Source organism: Schistocerca americana, chromosome 5, assembly GCF_021461395.2.
Source record: "Schistocerca americana isolate TAMUIC-IGC-003095 chromosome 5, iqSchAmer2.1, whole genome shotgun sequence".
Lineage (NCBI taxonomy): Eukaryota > Metazoa > Arthropoda > Insecta > Orthoptera > Acrididae > Schistocerca > Schistocerca americana.
In genome coordinates this window covers 51907453-51924624 of record NC_060123.1, presented here as the reverse complement: position 1 = coordinate 51924624, position 17172 = coordinate 51907453, and the positions used below count along the sequence as shown (strand labels likewise).

The window sequence follows — 17172 nt, the reverse complement described above, 5'->3', positions numbered from 1 at the left end:
GTATGTATTATCTGAAGTCTCCTGAGAGGGTGCGCCAAGTTTCCGTCACTTACGACAGATAGCGTAGCTGCAGGACAGTTTGAAAATGACGTCTGTAGGTGATGTACGTTACAAGCAACGTGCTGTCATTGAATTTCTCACTGCAGAGAGAGAAGCTGTGGGGAATATTCACAAAATCTTGTGCAAAGTCTTTGGAGCTTCTGCTGTCGACAGAATTGGGCACGGAGGGTGAGGTCATCAGAAGGCGGTTCGTTCGGAGCTCCACGATTTGCAGTGGTCGGGGAGAACATCCACGGCTGTCACACCTGACGTGTTGCAGCGAGCTGATGTTGTCATTTGCGTGGACAGACGCATTATGTCCCGGCAGTTGGCGCTGCTTCTGTCAATCAGCCAAGGAAGTGTGGATGCAATTATTCACACTCTCGGACATTCAAAAGTGTGTGCAAGATGGGACCGCGATGTCTAACGGTGGATCAGAAACACACAGAAAAAAATTGTTTTGATTTGTTGCAACGTTTCGAAGCTGAGAGGGAGGCCTTCTTGTCCCGGATTGTGACAGGTGATGAAACCTGGGTTCACCATTTTAAGCCCCGAAACAAAACGACGGTCGATGGAATGGCGCCATTCCCACTCCCCACAGACGAAGAAATTCAAAGCAACTGCTGGGACTGTGATGGTGTGATGCTCATTGATGTGATGCCAAGCTGCGATACCTTTAATTCATGAGCATATGTAAACACATTAACAAAACTCAAGACGCGCTCCTGGCGACTTCGGCGCCACAGCAACCCAGGATATGTTTTGCTGCAACAGGATAACGCTCTTCCCTACGCAAGTCTGAGGACTGTTGAACACATCGTAAAACAGGCTTGGACAGTGTTACATCCATACACCCTACAGCCCTGGCATAGACCCCTCGAACTTCCACTCGTTTGGGCCATTAAAGTATGCAATTTATGGAAAGCATTTTGAGGACTATGAGGAGGTGATTCACAAAGTGAAGCAATGGCTCCGCCACCAGGACAAGGATTGGTACCGATAGGGCATACACGCATACCTTTCGCGCTGTAGGAAATCCATAGAACAGGATGGAGATTACATGGAAAAATAGGGTGTGTAGATAAAACACCATTCTTTCGTGTGTGTGTAATTTTCATTATGTTCAGTAAACAATTGTTGAAGAAAACAATGCGGTGCATTGCTGTATGTGCAACCCTCGTAGTTCTCTAATATAATGCAGGAAGTTATTCCAGAGTCGGGTTCCTGCTATTGAGAAGGACTTCGGGAAAGTGGTTGAACATTGGAGTGAGACAGAAAGGATTTTGCTCTGACGGAGACGAATGTTTCTGCCATGTTGTTAAGACAAGACCGTTAAGGTTGACGGGAGATATGAGGGACAGTGATCATTGATAGGCCAGTAGAGGAGACAGAGGGTATGGATTTATCTGCGGAGACAGAGGGTATGGATTTATCTGCACCTGTCTACACACAGCCACGATAGCTGTGCATATGATGGTGAAATGTGATCAAGGAGTTGAACATCAAAGAAATAACGAACACAGGCATTCATAACAAGTTACAGACGCTGTAAGCTTTCCTGAAGAAGGTCTTCAATCGCTGTAATCAATAACTGGAAGTGTTTGTACAAGTTTCGTTTTAAGGTCAAGAGGGAAGAGCTTTTTATGTATTTGTAGGCCATGGAGAGATGCTGATGCCTTCTTGCACATTACAGTTACGTGCTCATTCCAATTTAGACTTTGATATATTATTCCCCCTAGACTCTTTGCTGAAGGGGACAAGTTGATATTTGTCCCATTTGAGGTTAAACATGGTAGGGATTCCCGATATTTCGGGCTAATTAGCCTAGAATGACCAACCGATGCCGCTTGGGATTTGGATGGTTTGGGCTTTAACCCTATATCCTGCGCCCATTTTAATAACGTACACAGGTCGTACTGAGATTCTCGAAAGCTGTCTTCAGATTTATGGATTTTGCACTTAGATCAAACTGGAGGTTATCATCGTACATGTGGTATTTGCAGTAGGACAAGACTGAAAAATGGTTCAAATGGCTCTGAGCACTATGGGACTCAACTGCTGAGGTCATTAGTCCCCTAGAACTTAGAACTACTTAAACCTAACTAACCTAAGGACATCACAAACATCCATGCCCGAGGCAGGATTCGAACCTGCGACCGTAGCGGTCTTGCGGTTCCAGACTGCAGCGCCTTTAACCGCACGGCCACTTCGGCCGGCGACAAGACTGAGACTGATCATTAACGTAGAATGAAAACAGTATAGGTACTAATACCGAATCGTGGGAAATGCTTAATATTACCTTCCTCCTTTCTGACTATACGCTGCTGGACATGATGGATTGCTGGCGAGACTTCGGGTACGAGCTAAACCATTGCACTGCATTTGGCTAGAAATTTAGGCTGCTAAGTCTGACAAGCAAAATGTCGAGGTTGAAGGTGTTAAAGACCTCGCTGAAGTTTAAGAAGCACATGATAGTCACCTATTCTACAGCCAATGCAAGCTTCAGATCCTCTGTTACCTTTTTTAAGGCACATGTTGTGTTGTGATGTTTACAGAAGCCTCGCTGTTATTTGGCTAGTAGGTTGTTTGTAGTTAGGTCGTGGACTAAATATTTTAAGGACCTGGGCAATGCAGGAGGAATGCAAATAGGTCGGTAATCAGAGGTTCTGTGGTAGTGTCTTTTCAGGTAATGGCCTAACTAGTCTCTGTTTCCAGGTCTCAGGGAAAACACTTGTGGTTATGGAGTCGTTGAAGATAACTGTTATAGTGGATCAATAATAAATTGCATTATTTGTACTGTAATGCCATCGTGTTCAGTAGATGCGATCTGGTACACATAATGGTTTTTTTTTGACAGTGTCGCAAGTGACATGCTTTAGACAAATTTTCGTGGCAACAGTCGTTTAGCCCCATGAAGTAACCAACGAGTCTCTATCGTTTGTGGTGCAGTTGTCGTTGTGGCTAATGTGAAGTACCAGTTCAGCTCATTGGCTGGGTAAATGGTATCAGCTGCAGCTTTTACTTTGCCTATACCGAGACCACGCAGGTTTTTCCACAAAGGACAGCTGGTCTATTTCTGTTGTGGGTTAACGTATGGGTGTGCCAGAGTTTTGGGTTTCTCACAGCGTGATTGACTGTTCCACTTCTGGTTGCAAGTAATATGATTCTCAGGGATGGGGCACTGTTTGTATGCCCGATGTGCAGCGGCTCTGAGATTCATGAGCGGTTTTAGTTCTCCAGTTAGCCAACATGCAGGTCTCCTTTTTACCCTTCCGCTCTTTAATGGGGTATATTTGTCACATAATTGAGTATGTTTATTACTAAACCCGTGAAGCTTTTCGTTATGTACGAGAAAGACATAGACGTCCCCCAAGCTTTTTTTTGGGCATCGGGTGCGAGTTCAGATAAATTAATGCGTTTGAATTCTCAGTACGTGGCCAGTTGCGGTTTCTTTCTGCCACATTCTAGAGAGTACGTCACGAAAATTATATCATGGGCAGACATGTCACGTATAGATATTTGAGAAGTATGAATTGCTCTGTTTGGGGATTTCGTTGCAAATGTGTCTACGACAGTGTGACTACTGTTCGTACGATCCGTAGGAGCAAGCTGAAGTAGCGACACGTTTGAGGAAGAAAGCATCCGCTTAAATTTCACTCTTACATCTCTCACGTCAATCAGCTTGAGAATTTAAGAACATGTTTCACGCTCACCTATTGTGATATTTCCTCTGTAGGAATTAACGTGAGTACTGAAAACAACGCTCGTGTGAAACCCAGCTCGCTCTATTTGTCCACCAGACTGGGAAAGCAGTAGATACCGGTGCTCAGGTCGATGTCTTCCTTGATTTCCACACTGCCGCCTAAAAGAAATACGGATGAACGGAATATCATGCCAGCTGTAGTACTGAATTGAGTTGTTCATAACAAACAGTACATAGGATGTCATTCTCAACGGTGGGAAACCTTCAGATGGAAAACTTTTGTCTTGACCACTACTTTTCACTTCATACAGCGGATAACGCCAGGAGTTCAATGAGGCTTTTCGCAGATGACGCTATTATATACAGTCAAGTCGTAACGCCAGGAAACTGTAGCGTAAAGCAGGAAGACCTGCAGAGGATTAAGGCTTGGACAGGGATTGTCAACCGACCCTGAAGATAACGTGTTGCGCATAAACAGGCATGATTACAGGAGCTAAGAGTATGCGTACAGAATGATTTCAAGTGTAATCACCACAAAAAAACTAATCGCAGGCAAGGGAGGCACCAGGCAGACTTATCGGGAGAATGCTCGAAGTGTAGTCCATTGAGATCCATAACATATATCATTGATTAGATTATGAATGACTGAAGTTTTCTTTTCAAATTGTTATTAGTAGAAAAAGCAACGTTGCAATCGTATTTCCTTCGAAGAATGCGTTGGATCTGATAAGAGATTTTCTCTATTCCTTTCGTAGGGCCTATCTCTTACCAGATCCAACGCATTCTTCGAAAGAAATGCGATTGCAACGTTGCTTTTTCTACTAATAACGATTTGAAAAGAAAACTTCAGTCATAATTTAGATTCTATGCGTTCCCCTTTAGAAAATTCTGGTGTCTACAAAATTGTCTGCGATACTTGCTCCTCTTACTATATAGGACAAACAGGACGTGCTTTCACTTCCAGATATAAAGGACACTTGCTAAGAAAAAAATGGCACTAGGCCCCAAAATTCGTATTTTGCCGACCATCTTCTAATTACAGGTCATTCACCTAAAGCCATCTGCGATAGCAACATTTTGCACACCGAAAAGAAAGGGCGTAGACTAGATATTCGAGAAGAATTAGAGATTTTCAAGCATTTTGCCCGAAATGATAGCCTCATCCTTAACGAACAGCTACAGCTACGTAACAAAAATTTTTTCAGCGGTATAAAGCCGTTACTCGATATCTGACTTCGGGTCTCCTTGTGCAGGTTGCCGAAATGTTCTTTTCCTTCTAATGTAGTCCTATGTTTTTCAATTATCAAATGCTTTTTTGGCTGCATTTCACGTCAATATTGCTTTCTACAAGTTGTCATTCAGTCCTATCTACATTTTCATAATGATGTTTTCATGTTTTATCTTACTGTTATAAGCTTTGATGTAGACAAAATGTTATGTTGTATGCTACTATCAAACAAACATTGCTACCCATTATGTACCAGTTACTGTTTACTTATAATCATTTCTGCCTATATTTCAATGTGAAGTAGCCTAATTGTATGTACAGCTACTAGATGGCGCGCTCGTTGCAGTGCCATGTTCACCTGGCCGTATTTGTTAACGCGGACACTTCAGTCCGTTTTGCAACCTGCACCACGCAAGTAACGAGCAGCCCTTGGTGGCTCGCCATCACAGTTTTCCATTCTTAAATAGTTTTGTGACTAATGCCCTTTTGGCATATTTATTATTTTATAAATGAGATATAAGTACTGTCAATCTTTTACGACGATTCCATACTTGTACCCTATCATACATTATTAGTCATTATTCTGTGACCATGTTATAGAATATAGATCATTCTTTGTTTTAAATTCTGAAGAAGACACTCCTAGCAGTGTTTGTTAAAAACATAGTGACCGAGGGCTGTTTCTCTTTCAATTGTAACTATTCACGGTCTCTGAACGTGCAGCAATGTACAAAAATTTTGTCAACGAATATATTGGTTCCCCCTACGTTTATCTCCTGAAAAGACCTTGGGGGTAAAATCAGAGAGATCCGAGCTCGCACGGAGGTTACCAAAAATTTTTCTTTCCGCAAATCAGGAAAGGGGTAAGTGACAGTGGTACAAAAAGTACCCTCCGCCACACACTGCGAAGCAGTTTACGGAATACAGGCGTGGATGTAAGTATTTTGGGAACAGTCTCTTTGTGACTGTTGTAAATATCGGCTGAGGTGCAAATACTGCTGACTCTTACAAAACTTGCCAGTAGCAGGATCATACATTAGAGTTCTACTCACATCCTGGATCTCCTGGCGGCGCGACACGTAGCTGCCCACCTCCCACAGCTCGGCGCCCAGCTTGTCGGCCAGGGACTTGAACCTGCAACACGAGAAGCACGTATACGGTTAGCATTGCAGTAGGCACCATGAAGCAAGCTACACGTGGCGAGGCTACACACAGCGACGGCCGAGAGCCGAGCTGCCGGCACTGCCGGCGACCGTGGCCCATACGGCTGTGCGGATCACCCTACAACTACAGGGTTATTACAAATGATTGAAGCGATTTCACAGCTCTACAATAACTTTATTATTTGAGATATTTTCACAATGCTTTGCACACACATACAAAAACTCAAAAAGTTTTGTTAGGCATTCACAAATGTTCGATATGTGCCCCTTTAGTGATTCGGCAGACATCAAGCCGATAATCAAGTTCCTGCCACACTCGCCGCAGCATGTCCCCATCAATGAGTTCGAAAGCATCGTTGATGCGAGCTCGCAGTTCTGGCACGTTTCTTGGTAGAGGAGGTTTAAACACTGAATCTTTCACATAACCCCACAGAAAGAAATCGCATGGGGTTAAGTCGGGAGAGCGTGGAGATCATGACATGAATTGCTGATCATGATCTCCACCACGACCGATCCATCGGTTTTCCAATCTCCTGTTTAAGCAATGCCGAACATCATGATGGAAGTGCGGTGGAGCACCATCCTGTTGAAAGATGAAGTCGGCGCTGTCTGTCTCCAGTTGTGGCATGAGCCAATTTTCCAGCATGTCCAGATACAAGTGTCCTGTAACGTTTTTTTCGCGGAAGAAAAAGGGGCCGTAAACTTTAAACCGTGAGATTGCACAAAACACGTTAACTTTTGGTGAATTGCGAATTTGCTGCACGAATGCGTGAGGATTCTCTACCGCCCAGATTCGCACATTGTGTCTGTTCACTTCACCATTAAGAAAAAATGTTGCTCCATCACTGAAAACAAGTTTCGCACTGAACGCATCCTCTTCCATGAGCTGTTGCAACCGCGCCGAAAGCGTTTGACTTTGTCATAGGGTGTCAGGGCTTGTAGCAATTGTAAACGGTAAGGCTTCTGCTTTAGCCTTTTCCGTAAGATTTTCCAAACCGTCGGCTGTAGTACGTTTAGCTCCCTGCTTGCTTTATTCGTCGACTTCCGCGGGCTACGCGTGAAACTTGCCCGCACGCGTTCAACCGTTTCTTCGCTCACTGCAGGCCGACCCGTTGATTTCCCCTTACAGAGCCATCCAGAAGCTTTAAACTGCGCCTACCATCGCCGAATGGAGTTAGCAGTTGGTGGATCTTTGTTGAACTTCGTCCTGAAGTGTCGTTTCACTGTTATGACTGACTGATGGGAGTGCATTTCAAGCACGACATACGCTTTCTCGGCTCCTGTCGCCATTTTGCCTCACTGCGCTCTCGAGCGCTCTGGCGGCAGAAACCTGAAGTGCGGCTTCAGCCGAACAAACTTTATGAGTTTTTCTACGTATCTGTAGTGTGTCGTGACCATATATCAATGAATGGAGCTACAGTGAATTTATGAAATCGCTTCAATCATTTGTAATAGCCCTGTATACCTGCCTGTTGCTCTGATCATCAGGAAGACACATATCTAAAAACACGGCTGAAATTTCGATTTTCGCTGAAACGTCACCTGCTAAAATTAAAGATAATTTGCAAAAAAATTCGTTTTGCATTCTTTTGTTTCCCCAGAGGTTTTGTCAATAATTAAAGCAAAAGTTCTTTGTTCACTGAAGCAGCTCCCTCGGCCGTTAACAGGCAGTGGCGCGCATATGTCGGAATAGGCAGGAGCGGAGCTCACGCAGGCTGAGAGGGAAAGCGTGGAGCCGCCGGCCAAGACCAGAGCAAGGTGTTACCCTCTTTCAATGGGTTCACAACTGAACTTCTTCTGCATACCGCGGTCAGGGTGCTTCGTTGAGACGAATAATGTGACAATCTTACGTAAGCATCAGCTACTTTTCTCTTCTTCTGAAAGAAGCGATAGCATGGTTAATGTTTCCAGAACGAGATTTTCACTCTGCAGCGGAGTGTGCGCTGATATGAAACTTCCTGGCAGATTAAAACTGTGTGCCCGACCGATGGCTACACTCCATACAAATACTTTCAGAAATGACTTCCTGATACTTAAATCTAAACTAGATGTTAACAAATTTCTCTTCTTCAGAAACGCTTTCCTTGCCATTGCCAGTCTACATTTTATACCCTCATCATCAGTTATTTTGCTCCCCAAATAGCAAAACTCCTTTACTACTTTAAGTATCTCATTTCCTAATCTGATTCCCACAGCATCACCCGACTTAATTCGACTACATTCCATTATCCTCGTTTTGCTTTTGTTGATCCTCCTTTCAGGACACCATCCATTCCGTTCAACTGCTCTTCCAAGTCCTTTGCTGTCTCTGACAGAATTACAATGTCATCGGCGAACTTCAACATTTTTATTTCTTCTCCATGGATTTTAATACCTACTCCGAATTTTTTTTTTGTTTCCTTTACTGCTTGCTCAATAGCAGATTGAATAAGATCGGGGACAGGCTACAACCCTGTGTCACTCCCTTCCCAACCACTGCTTCCCTTTCGCGCCCCTCGACTCTTATAACTGCCATCTGGTTTCTGTACAAATTGTAAATAGCCTTTCGCTCCCTGTATTTTACCCCTGCCACCTTTAGAATTTGAAAGAGAGTATTCCAGTCAACATTGTCAAAAGCTTTCTCTAAGTCTACAAATGCTAGAAATGTAGGTTTGCCTTTCCTTAATCCATTTTCTAAGATAAGTCATAGGGTCAGTATTGCCTCACGTGTTCCAACATTTCTGCGGAATCCAAATTGATCCTCGCCCCAACTCCAGCCCAGTAAAGACACCTTCTCTAGAGATAAGACAAGCACTGCCCACATCAGCAGACAAACACCGTGTTGTTAACAGTTGAACTTCCAGCAGCCACCACTGTACTGTGCGGCGCCAACCTCGCAACAGACGATTAAAACATGGCGACAAACAGAGCTGTCACTGAAGCTCTATCTGCAAGTCACATGCATCTGCCCGACTGCTCAGCACCCAGTAAATACTACAGGCTCACGGTGGCTGTGCCTAAAAGCTCATCAATTGGAGTTCATATCGCCAGTCCAATGATAGGGTTTCACTACAGCTTCCAGAGAGCTATCACCTCGCTGGACCTCGTCTCGCCCAACCTCGACCTACCACGTCGCTGCCTTTCAGCTGGGTGCTTCCTTGGACTGTCTTCAGTCTGTCCTCGCGCAGACTACCGTTCTCGGCTGACCACTGTAATGAGACGCGAAATTAAAGCCTCACCCATCCACAAGGATCAGCTCAGTTTGCTGGTAAATATAAGTTTAATTTAGTGTTTTGTTTATGTATTTGTAATATTTTGTTATATTTGTAAAATACTTAAAGTTTTGTATTTTTGTTTTGTATGTTTCACGTATGGAGAGAGCAGCGCAACTCGCGGAAACAGCATCTTCACTGCTGGAATCAGAAAGAAAATTGCTGGCCACTAGACGTCGCGGGTCAACGGTCAAAGAGCAGCAGAAGATCCTGTGACCGGGTTGTTGCGTCGAACCTCCAACATTCAAAGAAATAAAAATTTGTAATTTTCCATTGTAATGACGTCACAGAATGTTTAGCTCATGTTGTATATGTTGTATTTTGTTCGGTTCTGTTTTGTCGAGTCTGATGTTCACATCTGTATGTAGCATATACGAAGACAACAAAACAGTGTATGCTAAAGCTTAAATACGTGTTCGAGAATTATTTATGAAGAGTTATATTGAGGAAGAATTATTACTGAATTTTTCCAAGATATTAATTTTCAGAAGAGTTTGATTTCGATTTTTTTAATCTTAAAGGTTTTACAGTCTGATTTTAATATGGGAAAAATAAGATAACTTGCAAAAATATAATTTCCAAGAAGAAACAAACGACATCTACATATCAAAAGTTTGCGCAAACCAGTTGGACTGAGTGACGTAATTTTTGCACAAACGACTCAAGGTGTTTTTCAATCACAGTTTCATTCAAGAATCTTTTATAGAGAACTTTAAAAGAATTTAAATAATTTTTTGAACTGTTTTGTAAACGACGTAGGTGACGAAGTCTGCGCATGGTCATATTTCAAACAAAAATCATTGAGCCATACGCGTCGTTACAATACACCACAGCCCAACGGACTTTATTTGTGTAAGAACAAATGGTTCGCGTGGCTCTGAGCACTACGCGACTTAACTTCTGAGGTCATCAGTCACCTAGAACTTAGAACTAATTAAACCTAACTAACCTAAGGACATCACACACATCCATGCCCGAGGCAGGATTCGAACCTGCGACCGTAGCGGTCGCTCGGCCCCAAATTGGAGCGCCCAGAACCGCACGGCCACTCCGGCCGGCTGTGTATGAACATTCCGGCGTAACGTAAGTGATTAACTTTCGCGTGAGCCAAGTAGTGTGGACTGACGTATCAAGGAAGCTGTCTAATTCTATTCTGTTCCTTAGACTTAATACAGATACAGTTGTTCTTTGCTACGTGCCCCCTTCAATCGTAGCACATTGTTCCGTTCTGTCACGAACACTATAATGTGTAATAAGTCATTCGGTTGACAACTGTAAAATGTTGAAGGTTGGAGCTTTCTGCCAAATTCAAACGTTGTGCTGGACCGCAACTTGTACCTGGATCTTTGCCTTCTGTCGAAAGTGAAGTTTGGATGGTAACAGATGAGGTACTGCAGAAAGTAAAGCTATGAGATTGGTTCGTGAGTCTTGCTTGGGTAGCAATCTATAGGGCACTTGTCCGTGAAAGGCAAACATCTCAGGTTCGAGCCCCAGTCCGGCATACGGTTTTAATCTGTCAGGAAGTTTCAGCCTACACGGACTGTTTCTGCCACTTCTTACACATCCGTCAAGGCCTCTTTCGTGACGTGATGCGCGGAGAGCAATGTGTGAACGAACGTACCAATGAATGGCCTCTTCTTGGCTCTTTTAAATGGACCCTGCATCGGATGTATCTGAAAGCTACTTGAAGAAAATCCCATCGACGCTTTGCTACTGAATTACGGTACGCAACGTCAATTCCAAAACGGCGATACTGCCACGATGAAAATGGCGATTTCAGAAGTGCCAGTAAAAGTGAGCCTTCAAATTCTGGAATTAGAAACACTCTGCCACCGTACATCTACATGGTTACTCTGCAATTCATACTTAAGTGCGTGGCAGAGGGTTCATCGAACCATTTTCATACTACTTCTCTACCATTCCACTCTCGAATGGTAGAGGATAAGGGAACACCTAACTCTTTCCGTTCGAGCTCTGATTTCTCTTATTTTATTATTATCATTTCTCCCAAGGCAGGTGGGTGTCAACAAAAGATTTTGCCATTCGGAAGATCCTGCTGCCTACTGTGTGCGAGTTCTGATCCAAAATTGCCGCATATCCTAGCACCCAGCAGAATACCACTTCCTTTCCTACGCATTTCAGATGAAGGCAGACAAACGAGTGTATCGCCGATTGACGGTAACGGACGTGTTTCTCTCTCTCTGCGCAACTTTAAGTGAGTCGGGACAACTACTGACGAGTTCATCCGTCCGAAAAATTAAAAAAAACACGCTGATTTAACGACTGTAGAATAAGAGGGCAACTGTTTCCTCCCAGTTAGTCCATGACAAACAAGAAGCATAGGGTAGCATCGTCCGACAATTTCGGCACAAACTCCGTGGTCACACCTAGAGGGCGGTGTGATGCTAGCCGAGCGTCGTGTCATCCTCTATCGCATTTGCTTTAGGGATTCAGAGAAACCCCAGGAAACTACAGCTGGATTTTGTGCGCCAGGGAAGGATTTGAACCTCCGTCCAGCCGAATGCGGGTTCTTTATATTACACGTGCTGGGAAAGGCAAAGACTGTGTACGTTGCTGTTGTGGTCTTCACAGTCCTGAGACTGGTTTGACGCAGCTCTCCATGCTACTCTATCCTGTGCGAGCTGCTTCATCTCCCAGTACCTACTGCAACCTACATCCTTCTGAATCTGCATAGTGTATTCATCTCATGGTCCCCCTCTACGATTTTTACCCTCCACGCTGCCCTCCAATACTAAATTGGTGATCCCTTGATGCCTCAGAACATGTCCTACCAACCGATCCCATCTTCTGGTCAAGTTGTGCCACAAACTCCTCTCCTCCCCAATCCTATTCAATACTTCCTCATTAGTTATGTGATCTACCCATCTAATCTTCAGCATTCTTCTGTAGCACCACATTTCGAAAGCTTCTATTCTCTTCTTGTCCAAACTATTTATCGTCCATGTTTCACTTCCATACATGGCTACACTCCATACAAATACTTTCAGAAACGACTTCCTGACACTTAAATCTATACTCGATGTTAACAAATTTCTCTTCTTCAGAAACGCTTTCCTTGCCATTGCCAGTCTACATTTTATATCCTCTCTAATTCGACATCATCAGTTATTTTGCTCCCCAAATAGCAAAAGTCCTTTACTACAGACTGATCTTCCCCGAGGTCGGCTTCTACTAGTTTTTCCATTCGTCTGTAAATAATTCGCGTTAGTATTTTGCAGCTGTGACTTATTAACTGATTGTTCGGTAATTTTCACATCTGTCAACACCTCCTTTCTTTGGGATTGGAATTATTATATTCTTCTTAAAGTCTGAGGGTATTTCGCCTGTCTCGTACATCTTGCTCACCAGATGGTAGAGTTTAGTCAGGACTGGCTCTCCGAAGGTCGTCAGTAGTTCCAATGGAATGTTGTCTACTCCGGGGGCCTTGTTTCGACTCAGGTATTTCAGTGCTCTGTCAAACTCTTCACGCAGTATCGTATCTCCCATTTCATCTTCATCTACATCCTCTTCCATTTCCATAATATTGTCCTCAAGTACATCGCCCTTGTATAGACCCTCTATATACTCCTTCCACCTTTCTGCTTTCCCTTCTTTGCTTAGAACTGGGTTTCCATCTGAGCTCTTGATGTTCATGAAAGTGGTTCTCTTATCTCCAAAGGTCTCTTTAATTTTCCTGTAGGCAGTATCTATCTTACCCCTAGTGAGATAAGCCTCTACATCCTTACATTTGTGCTCTAGCCATCCCTACTTAGCCATTTTGCACTTCCTGTCAATCTCATTTTTGAGACGTTTGTATTCCTTTTTGCCTGCTTCATTTACTGCATTTTTATATTTTCTCCTTTCATCAATTAAATTCAATATTTCTTCTGCTACCCAAGGATTTCTACTAGCCCTCGTCTTTTTACCTACTAGATCCTCTGCTGCCTTCACTACTTCATCCCTCAAAGCTACCCATTCTTCTTCTACTGTATTTCTTTCCCCCATTCCTGTCAATTGTTCCCTTGTGATCTCCCTGAAACTCTGTACAACTTCTCGTTTAGTCGGTTTATCCAGGTCCCATCTCCTTAAATTCCCACCTTTTTGCAGTTTCTTCAGTTTTAATCTACAGGTCATAACCAATAGATTGTGGTCAGAGTCCACATCTGCCCCTGGAAATGTCTTACAATTTAAAACCTGGTTCCTAAATCTCTGTCTTACCATTATATAATCTATCTGATACCTTTTAGTATCTCCAGGGTTCTTCCATGTATACAACCTTCTTTCATGATTCTTAAACCAAGTGTTAGCTATGATTAAGTTATGCTCTGTGCAAAATTCTACAAGGCGGCTTCCTCTTTCATTTCTTCCCCCCAATCCATATTCACCTACTACGTTTCCTTCTCTCCGTTTTCCTACACTCGAATTCCAGCCACCCGTGACTATTAAATTTTCGTCTCCCTTCACTATCTGAATAATTTCTTTTATTTCATCATACATTTTTTCAATTTCTTCGTCATCTGCAGAGCTAGTTGGCATATAAACTTGTACTACTGTAATAGGTGTGGGCTTCGTATCTATCTTGGCCACAATAATGCGTTCACTATGCTGTTTGTAGTAGCTTACCTGCATTCATATTTTCCTATTCATTATTAAACCTACTCCTGCATTACCCCTATTTGATTTTGTGTTTATAACCCTGTAGTCACCTGACCAGAAGTCTTGTTCCTCCTGCCACCGAACTTCACTAATCCCCACTATATCTAACTTTAACCTATCCATTTCCCTTTTTAAATTTTCTAACCTACCTGCCCGATTAATGGATCTGACATTCCACTCTCCGATCCGTAGAACGCCAGTTTTCATTCTCCTGATAACGACATCCTCTTGAGTAGTCCCCGCCCCGAGATCCGAATGGGGGACTATTTACCTCCATAATATTTTACCCAAGAGGACGCCATCATCATTTAATCATACAGTAAAGCTGCATGCCCTCGGGAAAAATTACGGCCGTAGTTTCCCCTTGCTTTCAGCCGTTCGCAGTACCAGCACAGCAAGGCCGTTTTGGTTATTGTTACAAGGCCAGATCAGTCAATCATCCAGAATGTTGCCCCTGCAACTACTGAAAAGGCTGCTGCCCCTCTTCAGGAACCACACGTTTGTCTGGCCTCTCAACAGATATCCCTCCGTTGTGGTTGTACCTACGGTACTGCTATCTGTATCGCTGAGGCACGCAAGCCTCCCCACCAACGGCAAGGTCCATGGTTCATGGGGGGGGGGGGGGGGGGGGGGGGGGGGGGGGGGAGACTGTGAATAGGGAACGAATAAATCCAAAGACTTTGCCAGCTGTGACGAATTTCATTCACACAGAGACTCAACATAAAAAGGAGAAAAAATAATAACAACAAATATAATTTTTCACTGTAGACAGAATCATTAAATGTCTTTGAGACTCGTTATCCACTAACAATCAACGTACGTTTATTTCAGTTCATAGAAAGTGTGTGTATGTGTGTAAAAACGAATCGAAATACGAGCCTAAGGTCACTAAAATGCAAGTCACTGTTCGTCTGTGCCTTCAAAGCGCCCACGTATTTTGAAGACTTTTACTTAAATAGCATTTTGGCCTGTGCTGCCAGGCAATACCACTGGTTCTTCTGAAATTCCGTATGTATAAATCGTCCATGGCTGTTTAATTTAAATAAAGCCACCTTATTAAGCAGGTAATATGGGGATCAATAAAAATGATTTATTAGAGTTGTCTGAGTCTTTCAGTTAAGATTCGTGGAAGTTGACGTTATGCCTAACCTAATGCGATCGCATTTGTAGTAAAAATACGACTGCATCTAACGACTTTCCGTTTTGTCCTTACAGCGCTAGTAGCAGAAAGAACCATTTCTGCATGAAGGTGGATTACAGCAGCGGCGAACTTGTCAGTAATTTGGCGACAGTATACTTATAACCCGAGCACTGCGCCGCTGGTGAATTAGACTATTGTGAAGGCCACTGACTCATAGGTCGGCCGCGGGCGCTAGATTGATTAATTGGACTCTCCGCGGGCAGCATTAGACGCGAGAAGACCAGAGAACGCCCACACCGTGGATGTGGCAAGCCTTTCAGTAGTGACTGTGATACACCACGTCTTAACTCTGACAATAACACAACTGATTTGCCTGTTAGCTACTACAGACGTTGCTTTCTTCTTCTGGTGTTTGTGCAAGACTAAACTCCTTTGGCATGTCACCATTTCCACCGCACGCAAAATCTGACTTTTTGACGATTCACAACATTGAGTGGGTGCAGAACAACTGCCTCCATTTTTTGTTTTAAGTTCCGTACCTCAATCGGCAGAAACGAGACCCTTATAGGATCACTTTGTTGTCTGCCTATCTGAGTATTAAGGCCGCTTTTTCTCAGGAAAGCGTAGAGGTATAAAAAAATGGTTCAAATGGCTCTGAGCACTATGGGACTCAACTGCTGAGGTCATTAGTCCCCTAGAACTTAGAATTAGTTAAACCTAACTAACCTAAGGACATCACAAACATCCATGCCCGAGGCAGGATTCGAACCTGCGACCGTAGCAGTCGCGCGGTTCCGGACTGAGCGCCTGAACCGCTAGACCACCGCGGCCGGCGTAGAGGTATAAAGACGAAATGTGTGCCACTTACTTACCCAAAGACTGGAAAGTTGCACAGGCCACACCAATATTCAAGAAAGGTAGTAGGAGTAATCCACTAAATTATAGGCACATATCGTTAACGTCGATATGCAGCAGAATTTTAGAACATATATTGTGTTCGAACATTATGAATTACCTCTAAGAAAACGGTCTAGCGTTCTCGCTTCCCACGCCCGGGTTCCCGGGTTCGATTCCCGGCGGGGTCAGGGATTTTCTCTGCCTCGTGATGTCTGGGTGTTGTGTGATGTCCTTAGGTTAGTTAGGTTTAAGTAGTTCTAAGTTCTAGGGGATTGATGACCATAGATGTTAAGTCCCATAGTGCTCAGAGCCATTTGAACCGTTTTTGAAAACGGTCTATTGACACAGAGTCAACATGGCTTTAGAAAACATCGTTCCTGTGAAACACAACTAGCTCTTCATTCGCATGAAGTGTTGAGTGCTACTGACAAGGGATTTCAGATCGATTCCGTATTTCCGGAAGGCTTTTGACACTGTACCACACAAGTGGCTCGTAGTGAAATTGCGTGCTTATGGAATATCTTCTCGGTTATAGATCAAAACAAACTGCAAAATGATTTAGAAAAGATATCTGAATAGTGCGAAAAGTGGCAGTTTACCCTAAATAACGAAAAGTGTAAGGTCATCCGCATGAGTGCTAAAAGGAACTCGTTAAACTTCGGTTACACGATAAATGAACCTAATCTAAAAGCCGTAAATTCAACTAAATACCTAGTTATTACAATTACCAACAACTTAAATTGGAAGGAATACATAGAAAATGTTGTGGGGAAAGCTAACCAAAGACTGCGTTTTATTGGCAGGACACTTGGGAAATGCAACAGATCTACTAAGCAGATTGCTTACACTGCGCTTGTCTGTCCTCTTTTAGAATACTGCTGCGCGGTGTGGTATCCTTACCAGATAGAACTGACGGAGTACATTGAAAAAGTTCAAAGAAAGGAAGCACGTTTTGTATTATCGCAAAATATGGGAGAGAGTGCAACAGAAATGATACAGGATTTGGGCTGGAAATCATTAAAAGAAAGGCGTTTTTCGTAGCGACGGAATCTTCTCACGACATTCCAATCACCAACTTTCTCCTCCGAATGCGA

The 17172-nt window shown here is 43.4% G+C and overlaps 1 protein-coding gene across 2 annotated transcripts in view; it reads right to left on the bottom strand.

The window, feature by feature from the left end:
* The window catches only part of LOC124615885 (voltage-dependent calcium channel subunit alpha-2/delta-3), an 824663-nt gene that overhangs the window by 624405 nt on the left and 183086 nt on the right, over positions 1 to 17172 (bottom strand). For both annotated transcript variants that reach the window (XM_047144053.1, XM_047144054.1), the window contains exon 2: positions 6023 to 6104. In XM_047144053.1, coding sequence (XP_047000009.1) covers positions 6023 to 6104 — 82 coding nt within the window. The remainder of the gene's footprint in view (positions 1 to 6022; positions 6105 to 17172) is intronic.